The following is a 14,826-nucleotide window of genomic DNA, read 5'->3' on the forward strand; positions in this document are numbered from 1 at the left end:
TACACCAATGGCATACACATGCCAACTGGTGCCATAGCTAAGCCATGAATTTTTACAAATATTTGAAAAACAAAAGCCTCAAACCTCGTATTTTTATTGATGTTTTTAAAAAATTGAAATTGACTTGAAAAAAAACCCTCAGATCCTTCTGATTAAGTTTATCAGGACAAATCCAGATTACCGCAATGGACAGTTTTCTGCTTCAAAATTATGACATTGCAGGTTGGTGGTGTGGAATAAATCTGAGTATCTCACAAAATTATGACATTCACCTCAGATAGTTGCAGTTAACATTTTATGAATTTCAAACAAAAAAGTAGCTGAACAATACACTGTAAGCCTGTAGGCCTTTTGAACACAAAAATTATTCATAGGAAGCTACAGCAATGATTCCAGTTCCAATTACTTACTTGTTCTTCTAGAGGAGAAGAACATGGAAGTCATTTGAGAGAGTTCTGGTTGAACTGCTCAATCAAAGAACTGGCTTGTCAGGTAGTTTTATTCTGCCATCTTTAAGTGTGAGATTTTGAACAAAAGGCGGGTAAATTTATACAGATCACCTACACAACCTACACCCAAGTACTATGGACTTTTTATGGATATTTGACCAAAGTGCCCTAAAATTTTCTTTGCAAATAAGCACCTTTGCAGAGCCAGGGTTGGTACAATTTTGCTTTGCTTTGTCAGCAGCACTGGCATGGTGGTGGTAGCAGCCACTCCAAGCCCTCTGCCACAAACGGGATATTTTCAGCCCTGTGGCTTCATCTTCTTCAGAGACTAGTCTTACTAGTTTACATCTAGGATCTTCTTTTGGAGAAGACTAAGAGTGGCAAAGAAGCAAGAGCAGAAATCACAATTCTGGTAGTTGATGCAATGTCGCTCTGCTTTGATTACCTTTTTTTACAGGAAAAATTGTAAAGTTCTCAAGGGGAGAAAGAAAAAAAATCAATCCACCCCATTTTTGAAAAAAACTTTTTAAAAAATCGGCAAATCCTGGAGTATCTGTTGAGAGAAGAGGTCAGTGCATCTATACAGAAATGTAGCTTGGTGTCCTAGATTGCAGGGCAATGTGTATTCTATTTGCCATCTGTTAGAGGTGTGGCAGTTATCTTCTGTTAATTGGGCAGTTTTCCTTATCTCTTCCATAAACCAATCCTCTCTCCAGGGAGATATCTGCTGATAATGGGCCATTGACTGTCACTGCATGACTGATAAAATTACATCATCCCACTGTGAGATGCTCCACCCAGAGGGAGGAGCCAAGCATTCCTACCTGGATGTAATCTGGGATTTGGGGAGCTTCTCCACTGGATTTCCAGAGGAGCGGCGGAGCAGCTGCCTCTTCCACTGGATCTTCAGAGGAAGACTACACCCTTCTACGGGATCCCTGCTCCAACAGAACCACACCTGACACTCCAGGAGCACTGCAGCCACAATTCCAATTGTACTGCTGCCAGCACTCTGACCAACAGGGTGTCAGGTTGTGTTCTGACTCTGTCAGTGTTGTTTTGATTTACTGCATTGTTGGGGTTTTTTTTGTTTTATTTTTTTTTATTTTTTTATTTTCTTCCCTAATAAAGAACTGTTATTCCTGCCACCATATTTTTGCCTGAGAGCCCCTTAATTTCAAATTTATAACAATTTGGAGGGAGAGGGTTTACATTTTCCATTTCAGGGGAGGCTCCTGCCTTCCTTAGCAGACACTTGTCTTTCCAAACCAAGACACTTGGACATTTCAATTCACATTTCAGGGAGTCTGTATTCTGGCCTGGTTACAACATAACTGGTACAATATATTTTTAAGCTACTACCAAACATGAGGGAATATGGAAAAAGGCAGTTCCAGTTTCCAGGGAAATTGCTTTACTTTCCTTTGCATAAACTTGAACTCCATTAATTTGTGTCAACAGCACATTCCCTTATTATGTAATGGTTTTAAGCCAAACCAGCTAAATGAACTTAGTATCCCTGGTCAATCAATATTTGAATAGAAGTCTTCTCAAAACACATTTGCAGTAGTTTAGACTGCTTTTCTAAATCACTTATTCTCAGAGTTCCATAAGTGCTCCTTTCCTTCAGGAAACAATTTGCGTTAGACCCTGAAACCCCTCAGAGCAAACACAGAAGAGGCTCACGCTGCTGACAATTTCTCAGTTCCATTCTGATGTTACAGGTTAAGAATCAGTGCACTGATTCAATCAAGTGAATTATCTACTAACAAAGCAGCTCCAAAGATTCCTGTTTACTGTAGGTTTATCACAATCTGTCAGACTACTGAAGTCAAACCAGGCTTAAAATCTGTCCTGGAGATGTGTGAAGTTTGTGTATCTGCAAAAATAGCTTTTGAGAGGAAGGCATATTACTGAGGTAATCTGAAGTGTGCATCTGCCTGCCCATGATAAAAGCAGCCCTAGACTCTCCACCCAAGTTTAAAATATTACATATCTGATAGATAATTAAACTGCAGGGAAGAGAGCAAAATAATTTTTTTTTTTAAAATGTAGAGCTGCTGACCGTATAAAATTCCTCCTGTATATATTCCTACCAAACCAGTTATTCAGGGTTAAGAAGGAGTAGGAGCACTGTAGAACCTTCTTTTTCCTGATATTTTCCCTAGGTAATTTTGCAAGCATTTTTAATAGTCTCTTCTTTCTTGTTTTGTTTTTCTTACCCTATTCATACAACAAAACTATAAGGCCTCATGTGGTTAAAAAAAAAGGTAAATATTAGAAAAATCTTGTTTTCTTGCATATGTGTGTTAATATTGTGTGTATATATTTGACTGCATGTGTATATATATATGACTGAGAACGCTGTGTGAGTCACAGCTTTTTTGGAGAACTGTTCTGAGAAAAAGTTGTGAAAAGTTAATGAAGCATGAATTAAGAGCCATCAAATAGACAGCATGGCTAAAGGCAGTATTTAGAAGCACATCTTAGGATGATTAGAAACATTGATGGAAGTATATTAACAACAAAGAAATATCTAAAACTGCATGGGAAGAGGAAATCAGCTGCCCTGTTAATGAGGTAAAAAAGTGCTTTTATTAATGTGAAGTAAAATATTTTGTTGGCCATAGTATTTTGAAATTTTAAATGTCATAAATACAAGGATAGATGAGAACTCCTCTCAGTAGTTCATGTCTGCAATCCAATTACTCAAAAGTTAAGATGAAGGAAAAATTTTCAAATAGCTTAAAATCACTCAAAATGTTTCTACGAGCAACAATACCCAAATGTTTGCAAAGCCATTGAGAAATCTGACACCAGAGCACCCAGCCTGGTTCCTCCACAGGTGCAAAAGGCAAGGTAAGTGCACAGTGCTACCTGCAAACACAGACACACTCTGGCTGAAGACATCTGCTGCAGGAATGGCTACAACGAAATTGTTCACCAGGAGGGAACAGAGTTCTTCAAACATTTCCATAATCCCTGATCCTCTGGACATTGAAATAGGATGTAGACAAGTATGGGTCATTCAGATTTCCCTCTAAGCTAGGGCAGTATTGAACTGATTTTTAAGCATGTAACTATTTCCTAACATAGAAAAATGACTACACGACCCCACATTTCATTTCATGGTTCTCTTAGGGGCTGATTTACCAGGCAGAAGGCTCCTGGAAATCAGCCCCAAAGGAAGATCTTCCTGGGAGAGGATGCTCCAGGCCACAGGTTCTGGGAAAGACCATGTAGCTTTTACGACCTCTCATACATAAGCACGCCCTCCTGACGTCTCAGGAGTACACTTGGTTTTATTCAATTATGTAAACTATGAGAAAAGAGCCCTTCACTCTCCATAGCTTGAGGACAGGGGACCTGAAGAGGTTTAGTTGGACAGAGAAGCCAGCTTTCAGCTCTGGCAAAGAGGAATCATCCACCCAAATTTGACCACTCTCAATAAGAACAAAGACATCTACTTTCTCTCCTTTGCACATGCATTACATTTCACAAACTGCACTACAGAGGCAGAAAATGATGTTTGAGCTAGTGGAATAATATGATATTTCATATATATTGACTCAACATGACAGTATTTGTTTTCAGTTGAGACAATCTGTCTGATTCAAATGAGTTCAAGCTGAAAGACTAGCTGATTAAACAAGACAGGAAAAAAAGCACTGTGGCTGTCTTTAAATGCTGAGGCAAGGAGGAGGCTCAAGAAAAAGCAGCAGTGATGGATGAGATAAAACCAAGAGGGAGTTATTATAAAATGGATTTCAACATTTTAACATTTATAATGGATTCACATTACTACCTGGGGTCTAAAAAGAAAATATCATTAAACCTAATGATGTCCATATTTCTGAACTAGGCACAGGAGGAAAAAAATTTCCAGTACCAGTTTCTTATCAAATGTTTGCCAACACAAGAAAGTTACAGCCTTTAGTTTTCAGACCTCCAACTTTGCATAAGTAGTTTGGAAAGACCTGGGAGAGAGTTGTCTTTCTTTTCAACAAGTAGGGTAATATTAATTACAGTTATAATTACAATTCTAGGTTTTGACCTTACTCATATATATTTGTAAAAATGTACTAAAGGCATCAGGGGCTGAACGGTATATTTTGAATGATGCTCTCTTGGATATGGAGAAAAACTGCATAGCAGATTCCCTCCATGTGAAGAACTTTTCTTTTTCCAGAAAGAGTTAATGACAGGAGGTCTTCAGCAGGCAAACCCCTGGAAGAAAGTGTGCCTCCAAAATATTAAGGCTTGGAAAGGAAGATATCCGACTAGATGGATTCAGGCTGAGAACGGACCAAGATAAAACATTCAATTAGCCTGCAGCCTGACCCTGCAGACTTCCAGGGGTGCTTGAAAAAGATGAGCTGTCTTTGACAGTCACACCATACAAAAAGACTTCAAGGAAATGTACCAGGAACAGAAGGAAGAAGCTAAAAGCAAATCTTGGCAGCAACAGAGGTTACCAAATAGTTTTGAGTAAAGAAACATTCATTAGCATCAACAGAGACTTGATGAAAGAGGAGAAAGAAAAGTATGATATTGAATTATGAGGATGAAATAAACCATAAAGGCATATACACAGGCACAGTGCTATGGTGTAAATAAAATCACAGCTTTCAGTGTGATGAGTGAAAACAAGATAAATCAAATGGCACCTAAAATACTCTTGGGCATCATCTTCTAGGAACATCCCTTGGGAAGTGAATGCAGCAGGACTGCTCTCATTTCTTCCTAGGTCCAAAGCTCACTAATCAAAAGCTGCACTCACAGATCATCACCTGCAAGTTGTGCAGGGCATAGACCTGTGCCCAAACAAGACCAAGTGCTCTGAAGGCCTGAATGATCTGGGCAGGAGGAGCAATCAACTTGACTGCCAGCCCTGAGTCAGGAAAGGTAGGACCTTGACCACTTTGTGGCTTAATTAGAAATAAATCCCATTGTCTTTAATTCCTGATTAAACTCTTGATCATTTCAATTAAAGACTCAGTTCTTCCCCATTGGCTTTTATCAACCATGATCTGCATGAATCCAATTTTACAATAGATCTAGTATTTCATTGAAGACTTTGATCTAAGCTTTGGCCAGAGAACTTGCAGGTAGCATTTCCAATTACCAGCCCACTTCTACATCCAGAAGAGAAAAACTCCCAAATCTGCAAATGAATCAGAAGCTTCCTCACAAAGCGAGGAAGAGCTAATTTCATAATCTCTATTCAGTGAAAGCATCTCCTTGCCACCAAATTTGTCACAATCTGATATAAAACATTTCATCAGAACTTTCTAAGTTCCTTTCTTTGCCAGAGAAATATCTTCCTAAGATGGTATGTTCAACTTACTGTAACCCCTTTACTTACAATTAATTTCATACAGGATGTTTCTTCACCAAGTTAAAATCATAAGAGCGAAATCAGAAAAATAGTATCTAGAATCTGCTCTAGCATTGACTAGAGAATTATTTAAAAAAAAAAAGAAAAACAACTCAAACCCATCAAACTTCCAAAAAAAGCCAGCCCACTGTGAAGCCTTGCATTTCTTTAAAGTAGAGATTAAATCCCAAATCACTGCTCAGAAATCACTGTGGAAATGCAACACTGCATTGCATCTCTGCAATGCTCTGAAATAAACATAGTTCAAATAACTACCCAAACAAATCCATGTTTTGTGAATAGGTTAGGTATGCTCAATCTTCAAAATACAGGATGCCTTTTTATACAGTCATGGACAAATCAGAAGAATAAAATCCCAAAAGGCACTGAGAAAATAAACAGGGATTTTCTGAGTGTCTCCTTTAATAGAGGAAAAAGGATTTAAAAATAATCACCAAGAGGCAAATTCGAAAAATACAGGTAATATTACTTTATTCAACCCCCCCTTAAGCTGCTGATCACTTATGTCCCAGGATATCCTAAAATTTTTTCTTTTATATACAAAACTTCTAAAATTATTTGGACTAACTTATGAAAGTTATTCTACCAACGTTTTTTTTTACAATTACAATGGCATAAGCTCCTGCTTAAGATCTCCCTGAGCTGCAGATCACTGAGAGCTGGAAGAACAAGCTGGAAAGACACTTCTATATTTCTCTGATTCCATATTTCTTCACCGTCACCAACTAGCAATTAGATGTAAGATGGGGTTAGACAGCCTCAAGCCTCAATCTGTATGGCTGCTGGTGGTAGTTCTTCTTTCTGATCATTGAAACTTCAGTTCAGTCCAAATGCTGCATCTGTTACCTGCACATCAAAATGAACTAAAAAGGATGTATTTTTTAGTGTGTGGGGATTTTTGCCTCTTCGCTATTTTTGTATTTATTTTGGAACAGTTTGGTAGAGTCATGGAATTCATCATCCCACAGACTCCCCTATTTCATGGCTTGTTGGCTTCTGCAGTGGGCTGTAACAGCCACAGATGGATAACATGGAAGCTACTTTTGGGTATCTATGGAAACAAAGAGCTGAAGTCTGCCTCAGGGTCTTCTCTTCAGATCCTCCACCCATGCTAGGAAGGGGCAGGGAATTTCCCCCAGTCTCCAATACAGAGGAGAGTGAAACATGGCAACAGGTGCTAGGAATGGAAATGGGGAGCTGAGGTAGGTGAAAAAGCAGAGGAAGGAGAAGGATGCTGGAATTCAGAGATGAAACAAAAGAGAGAGCAGGACTAAGAGGAAAAGCAAATACAGATGGATGTGCAGGTTGATGTGAAAGGAAGAGGAAACACAGAAAACTCAGGTTTGTTTGTTTAGTCCTGCCAAGCTGATCCCTGAAATGTCATGCTGAATTACAAGTTAATAACTTTTATATTAGAATATCAACACATTTTTATCAAAGCTCACTGAGTTTTCTACAAATTGTGATTTCAGAGAACATTTCAACAAAAAAATCTATTTCAGTAAACAAACATCCATTCTAACGATTTCACCCAAGTCCATCAAGATGAATTTTGTCAAGTACAGGTTGTCTTCATTTGCTCTGCAGTTACTAAGGTTTAATAAAAGTTTTGGGTAAAAAGCAAAACCTCCAGTTGGCTGTTCAAATCCACAAGGCAGCAGACACTCTCTGACCTGCTGCTGAAAGACAGAAAAGTGCAACTACAGGAAGCCCTCCCCGATTCCCAAACATGACTACTTGTCTTCCTCAGGTCCTCTTCTCTTTTCATAGCTCCAGACATCACATTCCATCTGGCTAAGTCAGGCTGTGTAACACCTCCTGATCTCATGTAAATCTGGTATGACCAGACACAGCTCTGCAACTTACTCAGCTTTCAAAATAACAAGTACTATGGGTATTTGCCATGTGCAGATCATCTGTGAACAGGCCCAAGACACTTTCTTATAATTAAGGAGTTAATGAGAATGCCAGTGCCAGCACGTCTCAGCTGAGGATCCAATGCTATACATTGGTTAGCAGTTAACATTTATTGCACGTGGACATTCACACTCTAGGTGGGTAAAATAATCATTGGAGCAAAGGAATTTATCACCATGTACCTCAGTCATTCACCATCTGAAACTTAGTACAATATTTAAACTCCTTGAACACATTCAAGTCAAGACGGAAAAACAGACGTTGAATAATTATCTTAAACAAACAGTTCAAGTACAACATTTGGGCAGCCTGCAAGTGCCCAAGCACTTAAAATTATGGCCAGAAGAGCTAAAATTCAGCCCTGGATCAGCAAATTGGCTTTTAGTACATAAATACAGCAGAATTTAAGATTGTGCTGTATCACAACCCTGTCATGTTAGGCTTCATGTGTGAGAAGGAGTAAGCTGCTGATTTTCCTGGGAGACACAACATATAATTTAGATTCTAGCTTGGTGGAGATAGTGCTTTACAGACGGCACCAACATGCACACACAGGGAAATGCAGGGGGGAGGTGTGTGTGCACATTTGTGAGTGTGCCAGTTTGTTTACAGAAAGACATCTACCCAGACAAGAAGAAAAAAGAGCAAGCATATCTGTACCAGAATGAGGGACAGCACCAAGAATTCTTTGAGTATTTGTCCAAGCTCCCCATGGTTTCACTAAGGAATTTTGTGTCCCTTATCAAATCATCTAGGGAACTACAGCCCCAACAACTTCACCTCAGTTCCTGGGAAGTTGGTACAGCACTTAATCCTAGGCACATTAAGGATTAGAAAATCATCATAAGTAGCCAACCAAGGAAAAGTCATGCCTGAGATGAAGTAGGCCTGGTAGATGAAGGAAGAGCAGCAGATATTTTCTACCAGGACCCCAGTAAGGCCTTTGGCACTACCTCCCATAAGATCTTCATAGAGGAGCTGCTGCTGCAGGGAATGGATGAGCAGACAGTGAAAGCTGGCCAGGCTCAGAGGCTGGTTATCAGTGAGACAAATTCTATTTGGATGCTAGAGACTAGCAGTGGGGAACAGGGGTCAGTATGGGATCCTGTTCAAGATATTCATTAATGACCTGGATGATGGGGCAGACTGTACCTTCAGCAAGTTTGTAGATGACAGACCTGGAGCACTCAGGGGACATCTCATCAATGTAATACCTGAAGGAAAGGTCCAAAGACAACAGAGCCAGGCTCCTTTTCACTGGTGGCTAGTGACAGAACCAGAGGTAATGTGCACTAGTTGAAACATAGGAACATTAGGAAACATTTTTTTGCTTGTGACAGTGACCAGGCACTGGCACAGGTTGCCCGGGGAATATGCAGAATCCCCTCCTCAGAGATATTCAAAACCTGTCTGACACAGTCCTGGGCAACTGGCTCTAGGTGTCCCCACCTGAGCAGCACATGGGCCATGTGACCTCTAGAGGTCCCTTCCACCCTCACCAGTTCTGTGTCTGGGAAACAAACAAACAAACAAAACCCCCCAAAACTAAACAAAACAGGAAAACCACAGTAAAAAAAAATTAAAAAGAATACTTAGACGTCATTTCCAATCTCTGGAAACTGCACCTACCCACTCCACAAGAGCATCGACACATTTTCATTCTATATTTACATGTGTGGGTGGCATAATTTACACAAACACACACATATGCACACACAGTATTGCAGAACTGAAAAAAAAAAAAAATCCTCAGCAACAGGCTGACATATTTTATCAAAATTCTGCCAGAGACAAATGTGCACAGATCACTCACTTTCAGGGATTGTCTGCACCTCTAGAGTGGCTTTCTGCCTATGCTCACCATTATTATTGTTTATCTTTTCATAGATAGGACAATCCTATGCTGAATGCTAAAACTCTTGAAAAGAGAGGGATGAATATGCACTCAAAATTAAGTGGATTTAATGAATTCCTAATTTTCTCTTACATACTTTCTATTCTCTTTTTTAAGTCACACCTTTCAGATTGATTAACCACAAACACTCAACTGTAACTTTTAAGTAAAAAAAAACCAACAAGATGTTATAAAAATATTACATTCCATTCCCTTATATATCCCAGTATCTGTAACTTCATGCACAGCGCAATCCCATCAGCCTAAGCCCACATGCTTCTGCTGCATCTGGCCTAAGGGCAGCCATGCAGCCAGCCCTCAGTACTTTCCATGGATTTCAAAAGCACTTCTATGCAAGAGCACAACCCACACAGACCAAACCCTGTATTTTGGACACCTTCAATTCAGCTACTCCTTGCTGACAAAACCTCCACACAACCAGAGGATGTGATCAGTATGTACATTCCAGTCATACTGCATCTTGCTACAGCACCTTTGGATCTCCAAGGGGTTTAAGGTACCTGGAAATTCAAGATAATTTTTGAAGGCACTAAATCCACACTCCTCTTTTCTACTTCTTTCTTTGCCATTTAGTAATTTCTGTGTTGAGTATACTCGTTTTACTGGATTTTATTATTTTTTAATTATTACTTTGTCTGTTTTTTCAGGTCTTGCTGGATCATTGATTGCCATCAGCAGAAGATTCTTCCAGCCAAATTACATCTCCAGCTATACCTGAGTGACTCTGCTCAATTTAGCTCAGCAATAGGAACTTAATTAAAAATTCCCTTAAGAAGGAGCTGGCCAGAAAATACTCATCATGACAGAGGGGCATTCACTTTGCAGCACTGATAGGAATATGAACTAATAAAACCTTTTTTTTTTTTTTAACTACTAAAATGCATTGCCTTGACTCTCACTAGACGGTAGCACCAACTGACATAAGATGAGAATTATATCAGTGGGCAGATCTATTTGTAAGATTTACTCTATTCAGACAATCACTTTGCAAATTAAAAACCACATCAAATAAAGGGAATCTCCATTACTACATCAGAATATATAATTTAAATCTACTTACCCTGCCAGAGAAAAACTGTATGAAAATACACCCAAAGTTATTCAGAAAACTGAGACAGCATGAAAGCTTTCATTGTGTCCTTACCAAACCTGGCCTTTTCATTTATTTTGACCTTTAATCAATTTCTTGAATAATTTCTACTATTTGTGTGATTACACACAGTGCAGCTAAATGCTTTTTTCTACACAGAGAGCTAAAATTATTCTTTTTTAGGCTAACTATTTTATCACCCTAAATTTCAATTACATGGACTCACTGATTTTGTAGCACTAAAAACAATGGTGAGAGTTTTATTTCTTTTCATAGCCTGGTTTCCTACCAGGGATATGTCTAGTGGTTCTACAAGAGCAAACTAAGGAAAGAAGAAGAATACCATCAAAAACCCCTTAACCTTCCTAGGCTATGCTGGCCTGAAATGGAAAAATTTCATACATCAAAACAATTGGAATAAATGGAACGAAGTCTGAAAAACTTTGCTGAAAATGCAAAATTAAAAGACCCCTGAATTTGAGGTTTTGCTTTCTGCATATGCTCACCATTATTATTTTTTATCTTTTCATAGTTAGGACAATCCTATGCTGAATGCTAAAACTCTTGAAAAGAGAAGGATGAAAATGCACTCATAATTAACTGGATTTAATAAATTCCTAATTTTCTCATACTTTCTATTCTCTTTTTAAAGTCACAACTTTCAGCTTGATTAACCACAAACACTCAACTATAATTTTTAAGTAAAACAACCAACAAGATGCCATTAAAAATATTGCATTCCATTCTATGTTCTATAGTAATAATTTGAATTTCTTTAAGACACTGTTTCCAGTTATCAAAGAAATTATTTCCATGATCAGGTAAAATAACACAAAGCAGGATTTTAATCAAACATGCAACCTGCAATACAAGGCAAATTGATAAGGCAAATGCAATAGTTTTATTAACTGCAACAAGGAATCCAACTGTAATGCAGAAAAGTTTCAAATCAAGATATTCTGTCACCAGATCCCTTGCTAATGATAAATCCTCCTCTCTTCCACAGTGTTCCTCTTTATGTTGTAATGCCTCGTGGTCACTATCATTTTCTGTGCTATTATATAGCTTTTATGAAAAATAAGGCCTGAAGGGAAAAGTTTTATGATGCTTCTTTCTTTATTCCTCTTGATTTTTTATCTAGATTCCAAAGAGAAGTTCAAAGTTTCTGATTCAATCTGTGTTAGGGTTAATGGAAAATCTCCCTTCACTCTTGCAACATTACGCCACAGGCTTCAAATTGCTGCTTCTCCTTAGTGCTCTTGCTACTTCAATTTTGCCTCAGCAGTTTGTCTATGCCATCCTAAAGTGCCAGAAGAATCAATTTTATTTTATTAAACACTCACCTCAAACCACTGGCCGTGCGACTGCATTTTAAGGATGACACAAGGGTCTGGTTTTGAGAGGGCATCCCTGTCAGATATGCCTTTGCATGCAACTCGCAACTCCACTTTAGTCAGGCATGGGCTGTTAAAAATTCCCAGGGTGTTGGCTGCTGATTCATAGATGTTGCTCATTTTCTTCATTCCTTGCTCTGAAAGAGAGAAAAGGTCTATTAAGGATGGTGCACACAAGGTACAGCCCCTCCTTCCACACAGTGACAGTGAATGAGAACCAGAGCATGAGGGGAAAGAATAAAATCAAAGGAATACCTATAGGAAAAAGAAATAATCATCTCATATGTTTATAAGTAAGCCAAGTTCAGAATGGTATTTTCCATCATGCCTCTGAACTCTGGGGTGAACTGTGACCTAAACTTCCAGCTCTGCTCCTGCTTATAGAGCCACATTTCCCCAGGCCAAAGGATAGACAGACCGGATGGTAATTCTGTATTTCTTAGGACAACACATTGACAAGGGTAAATTAAATTTGTTCAGCACTCCTCCAATCTGCTTTTATTTCCCTCTATTCCTTCTAAAGAGTACGCACTTCTTGCATAAACTTTTGGCATAAATGCCACAGAAGGCCCCTTTCACACCGACCTTAAATTCCAAAATACATTTCACTGTTTCCACACATACTGAAGTAGATTACCTGCCTCCATTCCTAAGCAAGTAGCCAAGATTAATGTTTTGTACAGAAGGGCAGGATATTTATGCTGCCACGACTTGTTGTAGAGTGTTTGCTCTTTTGGGTCAGGAATCAGAGTTACATGAGCACAGATAGCTGGAATAACAGGGACCTCCAACCCCTACTTCATTATGAACACCACCACCACCAATCTTGAAGCTCAAGAATTTCTCTCAACGGAAGCAACAAAAACATTTTAACGCAAAGCTTACCAAAAATCCCTACACGATCATTTCTGCATCAATAAAGAATTCAGGAACACTCTTAGTGGCACATTTGCTGTGAGCTTCACAGCCTAACTCTTTAAAACTTTGCTTCCTGTACATGGATTAGTGCCTTCATCACTTTACCCCATAACAGCCACAAAAAAGGAATCTCATACTTCTAGCAGGCAGATTTGTCTTGCCATTTAATCAGCAAGACATTTTAACTGTCTGTTTCAAATCTTTTCACTGTCTATACCACAACACCCTGTTCTCAGAGCTTAATGATTTTTGAGAATTTTTTTGATAAAAATTGCATTTCAGAGATATGGAAAGGAAAGTGAAGGTTTTTTTCCCCCAAATCTGCCAAGTTAAAAATAAAATAACCTGCAAATCATGCCTATCCAATTTTACTATGAATAAGAGAGGTAAAATTAAAAAGGTATTTCTCAATACAGAGTAAGGGGAGTTGGCAATAGAGTTGCATTCACAGGAATGTATGTCTGAGTGATGAGGCAGATTATCTACTCCCCTGGCAGAAGGGATAAAAGCTTGTTAACAACTTACAATTCTTCAAATCTATACAACAACTTACTATGTGAACATTGACCTGCTGTGACTACCCCATTCCGATATAAGGGAAGGGAGCTCGAGTGGACCCCAACCACTCTCTGTACCTCAGGGATATTTGAAATGTGAGCCACACCAGAAGCATAGTGCCTGACACCCTAAGATCAAAACAATCACCTTCAGCCCCTCCCAGTCACTTGTAAATATTGTCAGCTAAACTACTGCTCCTTGGACTTACTGCTAGGAAAGAAACATGACTGAGAAAATGGGCAAAACTGAACAACACATGGAAAAGGCAATGATATTGGGCTGTGTTATGAGGCCAGGGACTGGAGAGACTGTTGTCTAATTATTCATCATTTTGTAATCCCATCTCCTGCAGAAAGCTGCTCAACAAGCTCATCCCACACATTTACAAGACATTTTTACATGTTGCCCTTTCCAAGTTGAAATCCATTTGAAAACTGGGTTAATTCTGTCTCATACACATCATACATCATTAATAAAATGTCATCCTTTGTGCAGAAATAGGCTGGTGATTTAATTAAACTGGATGATTTCAACACTGAAGAGAAAAGGAAAAAGTAGCAGAGTGAGGGGGAGAGATGTATTTTTCTTCCTCCTACAATAATTATACATTGGTTTTTCATAACAGCAGGAAAGTATAAAAATTATATTTCTTTTTATCACTACAACTATTATTTCAGCTTTTGCAAGTTCTAAATTTATCAATGGAAAAGATCAAGGCACAGCCTTATTCTTTTGTCTCATTATATTCTTCTTTTAATATAATCACCAGCTTGAGCTGTTGTGCTGATGTCACATCACCAGGAAGCTGGAGGCCTGGAAAATAGATTTTGAGCCCACTGAAACTGGCTAAAAATGGTATTGTTTTGCACAAACACAGAGAAGTTAGATTGCATAAGAATTTTTTTGTCAATTAACTATGTACATTATTGATGGAGGAAAAAAATATTCATTTTTCTTTGCTACAAACTCTTCCTTTTTCAGTTCATTAGAACCTTCTTATTCCTTCAATAAGTTTTGATAGTCACTGAACAAGAGCTGTGGCCAGTAGAGGAAAGCAATAGAAAACATTCAAAAAGTAAGTGACAGGTCACATATTTGTAAAGTTTTCATTTCATCGTTGCATACATTCTCTCTCATTTCCCCAGGAAAACAGGAAAGTGGTGGATCACATGCTTCCCACACAAACT

General features: G+C 38.6%; 1 protein-coding gene across 2 annotated transcripts in view; it reads right to left on the reverse strand.

Annotated features, from left to right (window-relative positions):
* CPNE4 (copine 4) overlaps positions 1 to 14,826 on the reverse strand; it is a 228,355-nt gene that overhangs the window by 167,363 nt on the left and 46,166 nt on the right. For both annotated transcript variants that reach the window (XM_059847547.1, XM_059847539.1), the window contains exon 2: positions 12,113 to 12,300. In XM_059847547.1, coding sequence (XP_059703530.1) covers positions 12,113 to 12,292 — 180 coding nt within the window. In that variant the 5' untranslated portion in view covers positions 12,293 to 12,300. The remainder of the gene's footprint in view (positions 1 to 12,112; positions 12,301 to 14,826) is intronic.

This window comes from Haemorhous mexicanus, chromosome 1 (assembly GCF_027477595.1).
Source record: "Haemorhous mexicanus isolate bHaeMex1 chromosome 1, bHaeMex1.pri, whole genome shotgun sequence".
Lineage (NCBI taxonomy): Eukaryota > Metazoa > Chordata > Aves > Passeriformes > Fringillidae > Haemorhous > Haemorhous mexicanus.